The 15,968-nt window shown below is 52.4% G+C and overlaps 1 protein-coding gene and 1 long non-coding RNA gene across 4 annotated transcripts in view; one reads left to right on the top strand and one right to left on the bottom strand.

Annotated features, from left to right (window-relative positions):
- Positions 1 to 609: 609 nt before the first annotated feature.
- LOC103887189 lies at positions 610 to 4,663 on the bottom strand. The gene is made up of 2 exons (XR_651183.4): positions 4,258 to 4,663; positions 610 to 1,139 (listed from the first exon to the last, which is right to left on the bottom strand). It is a non-coding gene; the product is annotated as an uncharacterized LOC103887189 (long non-coding RNA).
- DENND3 (DENN domain containing 3) overlaps positions 3,349 to 15,968 on the top strand; it is a 68,448-nt gene continuing 55,828 nt past the window's right edge. For all 3 annotated transcript variants that reach the window (XR_001905970.3, XM_009213673.3, XM_009213674.3), the window contains exons 1-4: positions 3,349 to 3,450; positions 10,996 to 11,275; positions 12,451 to 12,566; positions 15,628 to 15,770. Coding sequence is in view for 2 of the 3 variants with exons in the window: in XM_009213673.3 (XP_009211937.2) it covers positions 3,349 to 3,450; positions 10,996 to 11,275; positions 12,451 to 12,566; positions 15,628 to 15,770 (641 nt within the window). In the remaining variant the exon portion in view is untranslated. The remainder of the gene's footprint in view (positions 3,451 to 10,995; positions 11,276 to 12,450; positions 12,567 to 15,627; positions 15,771 to 15,968) is intronic.

Below are 15,968 nucleotides of genomic sequence, written 5' to 3' on the forward strand. Positions count from 1 at the left end.
CTTAATATATTCTGAATAGTAACTCTTTTTTTTTTTTTTTTGAGATGGAGTCTCACTTTGTCACCCAGGCTGGAGTACAGTCGCATGATCTTGGTTAACTGCAACCTCTGCCTTCTGGGTTCAAGCGATTCTCCTGCCTCAGCTTCCCGAATAGCTGGGTGCCCGCCACCACGCCTGACTACTTTTTGCATTTTTAGTAGAGCTGGGGTTTCACCATTTTGGCTGGGCTTGTCTCGAACTCCTGACCTCAAGTGATCTGCCTGCCTTGGCATCCCAAAGTGCTGGGATTACAGGTATGAGCCACTGCATCTGGCTCCCAATATTAATTCTTTATCAGGTATATGATCAGCAAACATTTTCTCTTATTCTGTGACTTTTTCACTCTTTTGAAAGAGTTCTTTGATGTACAAAAGTTTTAATTTTGATGAAGACAATTTAACTATTTTTTCTTTGGTTATCTGTGCTTTCGGGGTCATATCCAAGGAATCACTGCCAAATCCAATGTCAAGAAGCTTTTCCCTTCATCCTATATTTTTTAAAAAATAATTTTAATGCCTAAAGTGCTGCTAAAATGTCCAAAGGTTATTGACATCCTGCAGCATCCCCATAAACTCCATTAAAAAATTTTATTCAAGTGAAATTCACACACCGTAAGACCATCTTAAAGTGAACCGTTTAGTATCAGCACATTCGCAATGTTGAGCTCGCCCCTCTTTTGGTATCAGTAGTTTATGGTTTATAAATTATGTTTATTTCTATTTTCTTGTTTGATCTTCACAGTGTCCGAGAGTTAGAGCAGTAAATCCATTTCACAGGAATACACAGGGAAGGAGGGTCACGTGCTCTGAGCCCACATGCAGTGAGCACTGACTGTGTTTACAGGTTTCTTTTATCCAGTCTGAGCTTTGCTTTCCTTGACTCTGATGTGCGGCAGTGCTGCCTACTGGGGCAATTGTTCCTGCTGGCTGGGCTCTCCATGCCCCTCTCTTCTCCTCTAGGTCCCCTCATCTGCTCATCTGCCTCGATGTGACTTTTCCACCTTTGAGCTTGACTGCTAGTCATCTCCACCTTGTATCTCCAAACCCATTAGCAATTTTTCAAGGATGGGCCAAAGCTTTCTGTAGGCACTTTGGAAGGACCTGTGGCACGAGAGACAGGAATGTATTAACAAGCGCAGAGCTGGGAGCCCCTCAGAGGTCATCTGGCCCAATTATCTGGTTTTAAGGAGGAAGAAAAGGGGGCCTAAAGGAGTCAACTGCAAGCTCTGTGCACTGCTGGAGCTCTCTTCCTTAAAGCATTTGGCCTTCTGGCAATAAAGGGACAGCAGAGACCTGCTCTCACTTGAGCCTCACTGGGTCCTTGTGGCAAGAGCTGCCATGTGTTTACCTCCTTGAATCTTGACCACTGCCCCTCAGGAAGTCATGGCTTAGGGCCGTTGAGCTCACCTGTCACACAGCAACACACAAAGGAGCCAGATCCAGGCCCTCAGGGAGTAGCTCATGGCTCCAGCCCAGGCTGAGAGCCTCTCTCCTGCATGCTGGGGACTCTGGGCGATGGACTCAGACTGTGTGCTTTGCAGAGGCTGCTAAAAATGAGGCCACAGAGGCTGGGTGTGGTGGCTCACGCCTGTAATCCCAGCACTTTGGGAGGCCAAGGCAGGTAGATCACCTAAGGTCAGGAGTTTGAGACCAGCTTGGCTAACATGGTGAAACCCCATCTCCACTAAAAATACAAAAATTAGCCAGGTGTGGTGGTGGGTAATCCCAGCTACTCTGGAGGCTGAGGCAGGAGAATCGCTTGAACCTGGGAGGTGGAGGTTGCGGTGAGCTGAAATCACACCATCGCACTGCAGCCTGGGCTACAAGAGCAAAACTCTGTCTCAAAAACAAACAGAAAGACAACAACAAAAAACCGATGCCACTGTCGAGACAGACAGGCAATTGTGCGTGAAATCGGTCTTTCTTTTGAAGTCGGAGACTATAACAACTGTGGCCTCAGATCACCGATGAGAGCCACCCATGGCAGGCAGCCTCCAGGCCTGAGGGAGAACCAGCAGATCCTCACCATCTTTAGGTTAGTAAGCAAAAGAAAACCGGTGAGTCAGGCTGCAGTCACGACCTCACCCAGCTTGCGGAGGGAGGGAGACATTCCTCAGGGCTCCCCTTTCTGATGTTGCCTTGCTTTGTACCTACTGTTCCTTTTCCTGTTCAGCTGATGACAGATGTTTGACATTAAGCAATTTAGTTTTGTTTTTTAAAAAACAGAATCATAGATTATCAGAAGTGGAAGTCCCTTTGGAATCATTTCCCCTGGGTTACACAGATGGCTATGGCAGGGTAAAGGGAGCCGAAGGTCAGCGGGGACTGAGCCTGGGCCCCCTCCAGGCTTTGCAGCAATGACCAGGCAGCAAGTCGGCCTCCAGGGCTTGTGGGCTGCCCTTTCTCTGGGGTCAGCCTGAGGCTGGAAGAGGCCCGTGGCCCACCGGTCATCAGGCCAAGCTGATGGAGCTGGAGCTTCCCTGGAGCTCACGACGTAAGGGCCCTGCCAGGCCTTGGGCCTCTGACCCTCAGTCCTGAAGCCTCCTTCTAGCAGCGCCCACCCTGCTCCCTTTCCTGCTGAATTTTACTCAAGTCCGTACTGGACGTGGCCGGCCCTAGGTTAACTCGGCAGTTATTAACCAGGAGTGGATCTTTCCAACCCCCTTCCCGCCGGCCCTTCCTGCTGTCCTGGCAAGGGAGGCCTTCCTGGAGGCGGCGGCGGGCGGCGCGTCCGGCCTTTGTGCCCCCACGCTTTCCAGGGTGGGTCCGGGGACTGCCAGATCAGGGGACCCTTTGCGCCCTGGAGCCTTGGGGGCTGGATGACGTCGCCGGGCACCTGAGGACCCCGCCCGTTCCTCCCTCGGTTCCCCAGGGAGCGGGCGGCCGGGGGGCGGGGCGGGGCCGAAGGAAGGGGGCGCGTGTCACGACGCCGCGCACGCGCCAGGGCCCGCAGGCGGGTTCGGAAATGACGACCGCGCGCGGGTCTCCAGCAGCACCCGCCCCAGGACTGGCCCCGCCCCTAAGTCCCCGTCCCTGGGGCCGGGCCAGCCACTCCAGGCCCCGCCCAGGACCTCCCCATCCAGTCAAGCCCCGCCCCCAAGCTCTGTCTCCCCGCGGGATCCGCGGGGGCTCTCCAGGCCCCGCCTCGGCTCGGGCCCCGCCCCTCCAGGCCCTGCCTCCAGCCCCGCCCCGCGGACGGCGCTCGCAGCGCACCCGAACCCCAGGCGGCGCGGCGGGTCCCCAGGGGTCTGCGGGCGGCTGAGCAGCCGAGGCACCCGAGCGCGGTACCCGCAGCGGGCGGCGGGCAGCCATGGCGGAGGCTGCGTCGCAGCACTTGTCGCTGCCCTCGAGGCTGCTGGAGCTGTGCGCGCTGCTGGGCGCCCCCCGGGACAGCCTCCGAGGTCTCGAGCAGGTAAGGGGCGGGAGGGGAAACTGAGGCGGACGTGGGCCGCAAGGCGGCAGCCGGGGCAGTAGTCGGAGAGCGGGTGCCCGGGTGCCCCGCGGGCTGGGGCGGACTTTCCGAGGGCTGAGTCCCGGTCCCCCCGGCAGTGACCCTGCGCGCCTGTGGCCGGGGACCGCGCCTGAGCTCAGGCAGGTGCCCCCGAGCAGCGTCCTGCTCCCCTTCCTTCCTTTCCCCTCCTCTCCCCGCCCTGGGCCCTCGGCTGCGAACTTGGGCTGCCAGCCGGGAATCTGGGGGTGCCTCGCCTCGGAGCGTCTCTGGGGCCTCTGTCTTCAATCGCCCCCATCTTGGGCAGGTGCTGAAGGTGGGGTGCACCAGACAACGGGCGAAAGCCGCCGGAGCCTCACGGTCTAGCGGGCCCAGCCCTGAATGATTTCATTCTTTATGCTGGGATGTGTTGTCACCTGCGTAGTGGGTTCTGCACCAGAACGGAATAATGAGAGAGCAAGTCTTGGAGTTAGCCTCCGGCCTCCCGTATTCTGCATGAACCGCTTTGCAGTGAAGCCTACAGCTATTTTTCTCACTTGCAGTACCATCCCCACCCCCAACCCTTCCTCCATCTCTGCACCCTCGCAGCCAAAGTGACAACTTCATCTCCCTTCTGCTGGGAAAGCGGCAGTTTTGGAAATTCTCGTTTTCCTTTTTCTTCCCCAGCTTTTCCTAATTCTGTAACGCTGGCTTTCCCTGGAATCCATCTGTGGCTCTGGTTTCCTCCTGGCCCGCCTGTCTGTCTGTGACACAGTGACTGGGTCATGTTACCTGGAGATCCCGGCATCACTGGCCAGCCGTCTGCACAGGTCCGTTCATCTCTTTGCAGACGACAGCATTGAAAGGCAGAGAGGCTTCTGAGTATTTAAATGACGCTGGGCTATCCAGGGAAAATAAAGACTGCAGGGCAGAGGGTGTCACCTGGAAAGGCGAATGTTCCTGCAAGTAACCAGATGAATGTCTGTGAGTGTCCAGGGAGTTTCCCTTGCTAGGCGTCAGTACAAAGCCAGTTTCGACTTCAGTGAGAAAGCCTTCTGCTATGGAAATAGTTTCCGCGTTTCCCTCAACCTTTCCTTCCCCTCAATGCCCTGTCATGTCAGTAGATCCCGTTTGAACTCTGTCTCCTCGCAACGTCATGAATTGATTTGTCTCTCTACCTCGAATTTGCCAAATGGCATTGCCTCCTTTTTCTTCGAATAGGAAATGACCTAGTTGCTGCTGTGGTCTCCTCAGCTGTTGGACGTCTTTCCTCCGGGGCGGTTACAACATGGTATTAGTTGCTTGGTGTGAGACATGTCTTTTGAGAGCAGAGTGAATCAACTGGAATATTTGCAGTGGTGCTTTCCTTTTTTTTTTTTTAATTTCTTTATTATTATTCTTATTTTATAATAGAGAGGAGGTCTCACTGTGTCGCCCAGGCTCGTCTCCAATTCCTGAGCTCAAGTGATCCTCCCACCTTAGCCTCCCAAAGTGCTGGGATTACAGGAGTGAGCCACCGCGCCCTGCCAATGGTGCATTCCTGAACTAAACACGCTACAACATTTTCATGTTCCCAGGTTAAGTGACAGTATGGACAGTGTGCTACTGTGCATGTTTAACTTTGTCCTCTTTACTTTGTCTTTTGATTCTGTTAGGGGTTTGGCAAAGGGCAGAGAGAAAAATGGTGAAGGACTAAGAAAATAAGGAGCATTAGGGGAAGGATTCAATTTCTTGGATCCATCCTACTTTTAAGGTCAACATTGATGTTATAGTTAAGCAAACATATGATTTTATTTATTTAGGTTTTTTCTGGCAGTTCTATTTTGAATGTCCAAGGCTTTTTTTTTTTTTTTTTTTAGGTGGAGTCTTGCTCTGTCTCCCAGGCTGGAGTGCAGTGGTGCAATCTCAGCTCACTGCAAGCTCCGCTCCCCGGAGCTTCACGCCATTCCCCTGCCTCAGCCTCCCGAGTAGCTGGGACTACAGGTGCCTGCTACCATGCCCAGCAGATTTTTTTGGTATTTTTAGTAGAAATGGGGTTTCACCCTGTTAGCCAGGATGGTCTCTATCTCCTGACCTTGTGATCTGCCCACCTTGGCCTCCCAAAGTGCTGGGATTACAGGCGTGAGCCACCGCACCTGGCCTGAATGTCCAAGACTTTTAAATAAGTTTTACCTTGACTTTTACAAATCCCCATTTCTCTGTGGCCCAGGCATTCCTTCTTGATGACACATGAAAACAGAGGTCCAGAGGTATGAGGAATATCCAGCTTCATGTTGGATAGCGGAGGGCCCTTTTTGTTTCATTTCCTAGAAGGGGGAATAGTGTTTGTTTTGTTGGGAATGGTGATGGAGAATTTGAGAACGTAGACTGATGTTAGTTACTGTGGTTAGTTACATTCCCCTCCACCCCTTTAATATAGAGCCTTCACCGCCACCCCTTTATTAGTTGCTATGGAGACTAGACATAGGTGTGACGGGATCCATCACAAATCCATCACACAGGGGTGGAAAGTGTTCTGAGTACCTTCCATAGTGCAGGTCACCTGCATAATTTGTGCGTGTGAAGCTCCATTATTATGGTTTTTAGTGGACATCATCCTGACTTTCAGTTTCGGAACAGCACCGGCCAGCCGATCTTCCTGGGCGATGGCAGTCTGTGTCCTCTCTTTGCACCGTCCAGTACAATAGCCACTGGCCATGTGGTCACTGAGCTTGTAGAGTGGCCAGTGAGCTGAGAAACTGGATTTTAAATTTCATTTAATTCTAACTAAACAGTTGGAGAGTAGTAAAAAAAAAAATCTATGAATTTGTTTTATCCCCTTAATAATGGCCAATCCTATAGCGAAGATGAATTCCACTGTGTGTTCTAACTTAGAAATTAAGTGACTCAAGTAAATTAGAGTGTTCTGGTTTTTGCTTTTTTTTTTTTTTTGAGACGGAGTCTCGCTGTGCTCCCAGGCTGGAGTGCAATGGCGTGATCTCGGCTCACTGCAAGCTCCGCCTCCCGGGTTCACGCCATTCTCCCGCCTCAGCCTCCCAAGTAGCTGAGACTACAAGCGCCTGCCACCACGCCCGGCTAGTTTTTTGTATTTTTAGTAGAGACGGGGTTTCACCATGTTAGCCAGGATAGTCTTGATCTCCTGACCTCGTGATCCACCCGCCTCGGCCTCCCAAAGTGCTGGGATTACAGGCTTGAGCCACCGTGCCCGGCCTGGTTTTTGCTTTTTAATTAGCAGTTTTAAAAACCAAAATGATGATGATTGGGTAGGGGTTTAGTAAGTCCGCACCCGGGACAGAAGAACGGGAAATGACCTCACGTCTTGCCACTGACTGGCAGAGGTGACTAGCATCTCAGTGGTGGTGGGGTCTGCTGGCTGAGGGCAGCCACAGCTTATATCACCAAGTAACCTCTGAACACTCTTGTGCCAAGACTTCCATTTTCAGGAATTTATTCTAGGGAAAGAACTGGGTGCGTGCAAGTGTGTGTCACTGCTCTATTCAGTGTGGTGAAGACTTGAGAGCCACCCACACATCTCTTGGGAGGAGGCTGGGTCAATACATGACTGAGTTGACACATGCTGTGTTATTGTGATACTGCACAGTTGTGAATAGGGAGGTCAGCCACATGGAGTAGTTAAAACAGCTAATGGAACCTGTTATGTAGGATTACTACATTTGTGAAACAAATTTATACATTTATACATGCATTAAAATGTATAAAATGCATAAAAATGCATAAAATGGGAAGGATGTAGCCACCCTGTACAAAGTATGTCGTCCCTTTCTATTAGCTCCTTTATTATTTCTATATTGTTATTTATTTATTTTTTTTGGGGGGGGGGACGGAGTTTCGCTCTTGTTGCCCAGGCTGGAGTGCAATGGTGCAATTTCGGCTCATCACAACCTCCGCCTCCCAGGTTCAAGTGACTCTCCTGTCTGAGCCACCCGAGTAGCTGGGATTACAGGCATGTACCACTATGCCTGGCTAATTTTGTATTTTTAGTAGACAGGGGGTTTCTCCATGTTGGTCAGGCTAGTCTTGAACTCCCAACCTCAGGTGATCTGCCCACCTCAGCCTCCCAAAGTGCTGGGATTACAGGCATGAGCCACTGTGCCTGGCCTCTATATTGTTATTTTTCAAAATGAGATTGTATTGCTTGTCCATTCAGAAAAGACAACAGATATTTCATCCTGAGAAAAAACAGGTGTATGGTGAGCAACTGAATGCCAAGTTGATTGGATCTGGGGCACATCATTATAAGTGACTAGAGATAACTAGAGGAATGACAGGTCGGGTGTTGACTCTAGTCAACCAACTGAACTAGTCAAGTCAACCGAACCAATATTCCGTCCAGGCTGAGAGTGCCTCTAAGAGATCCCAGGTGCCAGGAGTGTGAATGAGGAACAGTATCGCCTCAGTCATCTTCTCTGCTAAATGTGGGGACAGAGAGGAATACAACACAATTTCTGCTGCACCGCACCTCCTCAAATGGAAGGTAGTGGAATACCGCTGGGCAGGGCCGAGATGCTCCGGGGGCGATGAGCTGGGAGGTGGAGGCCTGGAGGAGCCTGTGGTCCTGGCTGCAGGGTGGCAAAGACCCTCTTCAGTGAGTGTGGGGGGTGGAGGGTCTGCCCCAGCGCAGGTGGAGCAGTGAGGGGCTGGGCCCTGAGCCCATGGAAGAGCAGGGGAAAGCAGGGTAAAAGCAGGGTCATTGCAGAGGTGCTGTGTGTCCTGAGAACCCCAGGGGGCTTAGTCATGCTTGGCTCTGGGGGCATCCTGGCTTAGGGAGTGAGCTGGCTTGCTGCTCAGGGGTGCACTGTCCTATGACTCATGCCCACGTATGACACATGGGAAGATGTAGTATCATGACGTGGCGACACAAACATGCTTTCTTCAATGTGGGGATGGGACTGTGATGCTTCAGGGCTGGGTTGGGGCCACAAAGTATCTGGTCTGCAGTCAGACAGGGACATCCCTCTTTGAGAGAGTGGACACAGATGCTAGTGGGGAGCCCTGGGCTGGGTGGGAGGCAGTGTCTTCCTTCTTCTCCTGACAGAAACCTCCAAGGCTTTGCTTCTGGTTACTCGCTACCTGCCCGGAGCCACGGGTCATGCAGGTGCTTGGCGTGCAAACATGGTGCAGTGGGGCAGCGGCGAGCTGATGGAGAGGCTCTCCAGGACCAGTGGCTGAGGTGTGGGTCTGCAGGTGGGGCATGATGGAGGCAGGGCCCGAGGGGCTGGAGTCCCAGCTCTGAAGACCTGAACTGCACTGTGTTTGTTGCAGAGAACTTAGGTGGAAGATCAGGCTTTTTGGAAACTAGCAGGAGCTTAACTTTTGAGACTGTAAGTTTAAGGGACCCCAGAGGTGCTGTGAGGGTGGCAGGAGGCAGTCAGGGGGAGCCTGGGACTGGAAAGAGGTGTAGGCTGGGAGTAGGGCTCTGGGCTGTCCGTTTGGGCCTGTGCTGTGAGTGCTGAGGTCCTCCAGGAGGAAGGCGAAGGACCCAGGCCTGGGAATCGCAACATGTAAGCAGGACTGAAAAGGGTCTGTGGGGGCCAGAGAGGAGCTGTCAGACCAAGGGAAACCAGAAGGGAGGCGGGATCAAGGCAGTTCCAGGATCCAGGAGGAGGGCTGCTCACCCATCTCATGTGCTGCCTTGAACATGCTCCGTTTGTTAGGTCAGAACCGTCCAATTCTGATAGGAAAGTTTTAGAGAAAGTGACATGTAATTGAGGAAATGGACTTCTTTAATGCGAGCTACACTAGAGCTTTTACATTATACAGTAATATGGATTTCCCATGTTTTGTCCTGGTTCCTACTGATACATTTGTTTCTCCAAATGTAAAGCAATTGTTGACGGAATTTGAGTGATGTAGCATGCAAATCGCCATATAGAGATGAGAGTGTGCTTACTGATGGAAACTGCTGCCGTTGTTGAAATTTCTTCCAGCGTAAGAGCTCCCCTTTTATCACTGCTGCGTCTTACTGGAATGTTGAGTGTTGGCTGTGCCTTTTCTATCAGCCACGGTCCCATTTCTCTGGGCGGTGGTGCTATCCTTTTTTTCTTTCTTTCTTTCTTTCTTTCCTTCTTTTCCTTCCTTCCTTCCTTCCTTCCTTCTTTCCTTCCTTCCTTCCTTTTTTCTTTCTTTCCTTCCTTCCTTCCTTTTTTTTTTTTTTTTTTTGAGACCAGGTCTTGCTCTTTCACCCAGGCCGGAGTACAGTGGTGTGATCACAGCTCACTGCAGCCTCAGCCTCCTAGGCTCAGGCGATCCTCCTGCCTTAGCCTCCCGTGTAGCTGGGACCACAGGCATGCGCCACTATGCCTGGCTAATTTTTTTATTTTTTGTGGAGACGAGGTCTTATTTTGTTGCCCAGGCTGGCCTTGAACTCCTGGGCTCAAGCAGTCCTCCTGCTCTGGCCTCCCAAAGTGCTGGGATCACAGGCATGAGCCACTGTGCCCGGCAATGCTGTCCTTTCTAGGGTCCCTTAAAGACCCTTGACTACCTGCCCTCGGCCGCTTCCTGTCTCTCCTTGCCTTGGGTACCCAGGGCCTCTTGCTTCAGGCTTTGCTGTTTCAGGCTAGGTTAGCACCGGAACTACTTCCTTCTTGCTCACAGACTGCAGCTTACCCACCTTGGAAAGATCTGAACTCAGCCGGGCAGCAGTATTTGTTTAGTCCTAGCTCGGTACGAGGAGCTGTATTGGGCATAGTAGTAACATGGAAGAGAGATCGAAGGGACAGCCCATGTGCTTTATATTATTTTAGGGAAGGATGGGAAGAAAAAAGGCGAAAACAAAAATTATGCCAAGTTAAAGTGGAGACAGGCCAAATGCCCCCCTTTTATTGATTCGAGGGCTCTTTGGTCAGCCGAGGAAGGGCACGTGTCTCCTCTGTACCCACCAGTGCCACTTCTCACCCCGTGCATCTTCCCAGATCCGTGTGGTAGAAAGGAGGCAGAACCGGCCTGGGTTGGGGCGCGGAGGCCGTGGCCCTGGTAAATGTGTGTATGGGGTTTGACAATATAGAGCCTGCCCCCCACCCAGGGCGGGCTGAACAGTAAGTATATCCATGGGCTCCTGGCAGCCCCACTGGGCTGAGTACCGGACCTACATTGTCTCCCTTATTCCCTGTACTCGCCCCTTAAAGGGACAAAGAAGCTTGCTGCCAGGAGGTGGAGGCACAGCCAGGACTTGAGCTCAGGTCTGGATCCCAGTCCCCAGGCTGGACCGCAGTGCTTTATAGGAAGGAGGCAAGGTCCTGCTGTCCATGTGCACAGCTGAAGAGCCAGGCTCTGCGAGGCTACATGGCTTCCCTGATCATAGGGCTTGGCAGGTTCCTAAAACACGCTTCCCAGGAGCCCTTTACTGTCAGGAGCCTCAGGTGGGAAAAGCCACTCACACCAGTGACACCTTTGAATGACAGTGCTGAGGCGCTAGTGTTTGTGGGCACCGAGGGGAGGAGAAAAACAGTGAAGCTCAGACAGAAAGGGCACCCTGGAACAAGAAGTAACTCTTATTTTTCCCTTTCTTAGGTTGCTCAGAAAAAGGGAGTCAAACATCTTTCTGCTCTTGATCCAGAGGTCTTGTCCATTTTCGTGCCTCCTTTTATCAGTAAAGGGGACAGTCAAATGGCTGGTGCAAACTGCGGCACTCTCGGTAAAACCAGGAGGCGCTCCTTCAGAAAGAAGAGAGAGAGGCCCAGACCAGAGCAGTGGAAAGGCCTCTCAGGGCCCTCCAGAGTGCCAGAGCCTGAGGATGTCACCGTCCCTGGCGGCGTGGACCTCCTCGCCCTGCCCCAGCTGTGCTTTCCAGGTATGTCTGGGAGGTGGGCACCACTAGGGGCCTCCTGCTGCCGGCCGCCCAGAGTGATCTGTTCCCAGAAACCCACAGGCAAAGGGAAGTGGCGCGAGCGGCAGAGCCAGGGACCCTCACTGCCTCCTCTTGTGTGGGATTTAGTTTTCTTAATCTTGGGGATTTTTTTTGTGTGTGTGTGGAGACAGAGTCTCACTCTGTTGCTCAGGTTGGAGTTCAGTGGCACAATCTCTGCTCACTTCAACCTCCACCTCCTGGGTTCAAGTGATTCTTCTGCGTCAGCCTCTCAAGTAGCTGGGATTACAGGTGCCCACCACCATGCCTGGCTTTTATGTCTTTAGTAGAAATGGGGTTTCACCATGTTGGCCAGGCTGGTCTTGAACTCTTGGCCTCAAGTGATCCACCCACCTTGGCCTTCCAAAGTGCTGGGATTACAGGTGTGAGCCACCGCTCGACCTACCTTGGGGATTTTAAAGCTGAAAGAAATGTAAATCATTGAGTGCGGTCCTGGTGTTTTGGAGAATTGAGTCCTGGAAGGAAGGCTGTGTGGACTGCCAGGTAAAACCATTTGTTCCTGGTGCATTCAAGGCTTTTCCCCTTCCACTTAAAATGAAGTCTTGCAGTGGTTGGCAGGTGGGTTAAAAATATACCCAGTTCTTCTGCAACTATTCCACCCCAGCATGCCTGAGCTTCCCCCTCCCACCTCCTGTTTTCCGTTTCACTGGGGCAAGAAGCACAGGCCTGCACTTAGTCCCCAGGCTCACCAGTTCCGGTTAACAGGTGAGCTTGCGTTTTGGGGCTTTATTTTTCTGGTGGCCTTCAGGAAAGTCAGACAAAGCACCTAGCATAAGCACCCACCTCAGAACTTGGTGCTATTTCCTGGTCACAGGGATTATAAACTCAGGACAGGTGCCAGATGGGCGGCTGCGCCCAGCAAGCACTGGCACTGGCTAGCAGGTGCTTGAGAGCTTGTAAAGAAATTGCTGTGTGGGGAGGGACACAGGGAGGAGAGATGGCCAGAGGCATGATCGGAAGAATGAACTCACCTTGGACATGAAGGCGCTGCCACTGATGACTGGAGAGGTGCGTCCTCAGCACTGTGAAGTAACCAGCTCGTGGGTAACCCAGGCCACATGGCAAGAACAGGACTCTTCTTTGTCTCTTTCTGCCTGCAGGGGGTGTGTGCGTGGCCACTGAACCCAAGGAGGATCGCATCCACTTCCTGGTGCTGACCGATGTCTGTGGGACTAGGACCTACGGCGTGGTGGCCCAGTACTACCGGCCCCTGCACGTAGGTGGTTCCCGTTACTCCCCTCTGAAATTGGGTTTAGATTTTTTATTATAGTGAAATACACATAACACAACTTTCACCATTTTAACCATTTTAAAGTGTGCAGTTCCATAACATTAAGTACATCCACAGCATTGTGCAACCGCCACCAGTGTCTGGGTCCAAAACGTTTTCATCATCCCTGAAAACCCCATACCATTAAGGCTTCAGTCCTGCTTCCCCTTCCTGCCTGGCGATGGCTAATCTTCTGGTCTCACTCTGTCGCCCGGGGTAGAGTGCAGTGGCACCATCTCAGCTCACTGCAACCTCTGCCTCCTGAGTTCAAGTGGTTCTCCTGCCTCAGCCTCCTGAGTAGCTGGGACTACAGGCGCCCACCACCAGGCCCAGCTAATTTTTGTGTTTTTAGTAGAGACGAGATTTCACCATTTGGCCAGGCTGGTTTCGAACTGCTGACCTCAGGTGGTCCACCTGCCTCAGCCTCCCAAAGTGCTGGGATTCCAGGTGTGAGCGCTGCGCCTGGCTGGCTAATCCCCTTTCTGTCTCTGGACGTATCTATTCTGGACACTTCGTGTGAGTGGATTCCTACAACACGTGGCCTGCTTGTCTGGCTTCTTCCCCTTAGCATGTTTTGATGTTCCTGTGCGTGGACGCATGTGTCAGTGCCCCGTGGCCTTTTGTGGCTGAATGACATTCCATCGTTTGGATGGACCGCATTTTATTTCTCCATGTATCCGTCGATGGACCTGTGGGTTATTTCTGCCTTTTGTCTTTGGTGTGAGCGATTGGGGTTTGGACTTTACAGCATATTAGGTCTGTCACACATATTGTGAGTGTTGTGTGGGTAGGGCCGTGTGTGAATCAGAGGCCTTTGGGGAACTTGTAGGGGAAATGATGTATCCAAAGGTGCAGGGTGACCAGCTGCACACATCCAGAGGGTTTCCCGAAGCAAAAAGTGAGCCAGAGCCTTAGTTTAGGTGCCCGGGTGCCATGAAGGGAAGTCTGTGAGTTCCATGCAGTCGAGAGAAGTGGCTGGCCTGGATTCCCTCGGAGCCCAGGGCACGTGTTTTCTTTGTTGATAGAAGCGTGCTGACACATGTGACATTGAGTGTTGGGAGGTGTGAGGTATAATCACGTGGATTCTGTCCCTGGAAACTCATGGGGCAGCACTGACAGGCCTGGATGTTCTTAATGAATATGCAGGAGCAAAACTTACTACTTGATGCTCTGAATGCATAATCTTATGTTTTTGGGAGAGGTCATTTTCACAGTGTGCTGAGAGCAGAACCACGGTCAGATCTCGGGCGGTGCCTGCAGGGGACCGGTGTCTGCCTCTGTGACCTGGCTGCCAGCAGTGCCTGGCCTTTCTTCCAGGGTTATGTTAATGAGGGATGAAAGGAAGGTGGAGGATCCTGCCCCTCCATGTAGCCGGTGTTCCAGATGAGAAAGGATCCACAACGTTGGATCTTTCAGAAAAGCACCTTGGGAGTTTGTCTGTGAAGTAACACCTACCAGGAGCAGTGAGCATGTTATTTTCATTATCATTAAATACACATGTTAAACAAAGGAGCAGCCCCTCTGGTTTGCGTTAGTACAGCAGATGCCACTGTTCCCACTTTGCCAGCCTGGCCTGGGCATGCCTGGCCCCGCTCCTGCCCTCCTAGCAGCTGTGTAGTTTCGGGGTGTCCCCAGGCCCCACAGCACTCACCTCCCCTTCTTCACCATGTATCCGGATGACTGCTATATCTATCGTTCTTTCTTTTTTTTTGAGACGGTCTCTCTGTGTCGCCCAGGTTGGAGTGCAGTGGTGCGATCACGGCTCACTGCATCCTTGATCTCCAGGGCTAGCTCAAGTGATTCTCCCACCTCAGTCTCCTGAGTAGCTGGGACCACAGGTGCGCGCCACCGTGCCCAGCTAATATTTCTTATTTTTTGTAGAGATGAGGTCTTGCTATGTTGCCCATGCTGATCTTGAACTACTGGAATCCTGCCTCAGCCTCCAAAAGTGTTGGGATGACAGGTGTGAGCTGCATGCCCAGCCCGCAACTATCGTTCTATTGATAACAGCCCCAGCCCCTCTCATACACTCTCCTCTGCCTTTCTTCCGACACTACGTGATTTGACACTACGTGACTTGAGGGTGGGAACCATATTGTGTCTGGGTAGCTACAGCTCCCCCCGGCTACTGTAACAATAGCAGCAGCTGCCACGCGCGTGAGCAGCTCAGCACCAGGCATGACGTAAGCACTTTGTGTAGAGTCATTCATTTAATCCTAACCACAGTGAATGAGGTTGGGAGATGACAGACGGAGACATGGTGACAGAGACCGGTTAAAAGACCCGCCCGAGATGACACAGCAGCAGGCAGGGTTGGAATTGAGTAGACTGACCCTCGGAAAGCGGATGTTTATTAAATTTTGCTAGATAAACGAATGATGTAGCTGACTATTTCCTGGACGTCTCCCTTTACCTGGATGTCTTATAGGTACCCTAAATCCAGCCAGTTCCCAAACTGAAGCTGTCATCATGCCCTTCCATCCCTACAAAAAACCCCAAACTGACAACACTTCCCCAGGGCCCAGTTGGTGAGCCCCAGATACTTTGCCACTTGTAAACCCTGCGGTGTTCTGGGTCTTCTAGAACACTACCGCTGTGGCTCCCACACAGGCTGAGGCCTCCTCTCCTGCTCTGTCCTCCTGGGCACGTGCGGGTGCCGCTTCCTGTGCGTGGCTCCTGCATTTTCCCCCCTTGTAAAGCAGAGTCCTTTGTGTGTCTTGGGTCTTACTGTGTTCTAATCATGCATTCCTTCTTATCTCAAGGCTGTCAGCTTCTCTGGGGCAGGAATGCATCTTGCTCTCTTTGTAGCCTCAGCACCTCAGATGGTGCAAGCACCAAATAGAGACCCTGTAGACTTTGGCTGGAGGGCCAGTGCTGGCTTGGACGCGTTGCAGGGGTGGGGATGGTGGACTCACCTTGTTCTGTGCTGAAACATGACCCAACTGGAAACAGATACTGGAATTGCCAAGGTGGGGAGGTGACAATGTCACTGTTGCTTTTCATGTAGGATGAGTACTGTTTCTACAATGGCACAACGCACTGGGAGCCGTCCTGGCCGGCTGTGGGCGCTGCTGGCTGCTTCGTGCCCTACGCCGTGTGCGTGGTCTCCAGGTTCCCCTATTACAACTCCCTCAAGGACTGCCTCTCCTGGTGAGCTGGGGCACCGGGGGCTGGGGGTGGTGGGGGGCAGTTCTCTGTGCCTCTCCAGGTGAGCCAGGGCACCGGGGGGTTGGGGGGCGGGGACGGTTGGGGGGCAGCTCTCTGTGCCTCTCCTGGTGAGCCAAGGGACCAGGGGGCTGGAGGTGGTGGGGGTGCAGCTGTCTGTGCCTCCCCTAGTGAGCTGGGGGA

This window comes from Papio anubis, chromosome 8 (assembly GCF_008728515.1).
Source record: "Papio anubis isolate 15944 chromosome 8, Panubis1.0, whole genome shotgun sequence".
Lineage (NCBI taxonomy): Eukaryota > Metazoa > Chordata > Mammalia > Primates > Cercopithecidae > Papio > Papio anubis.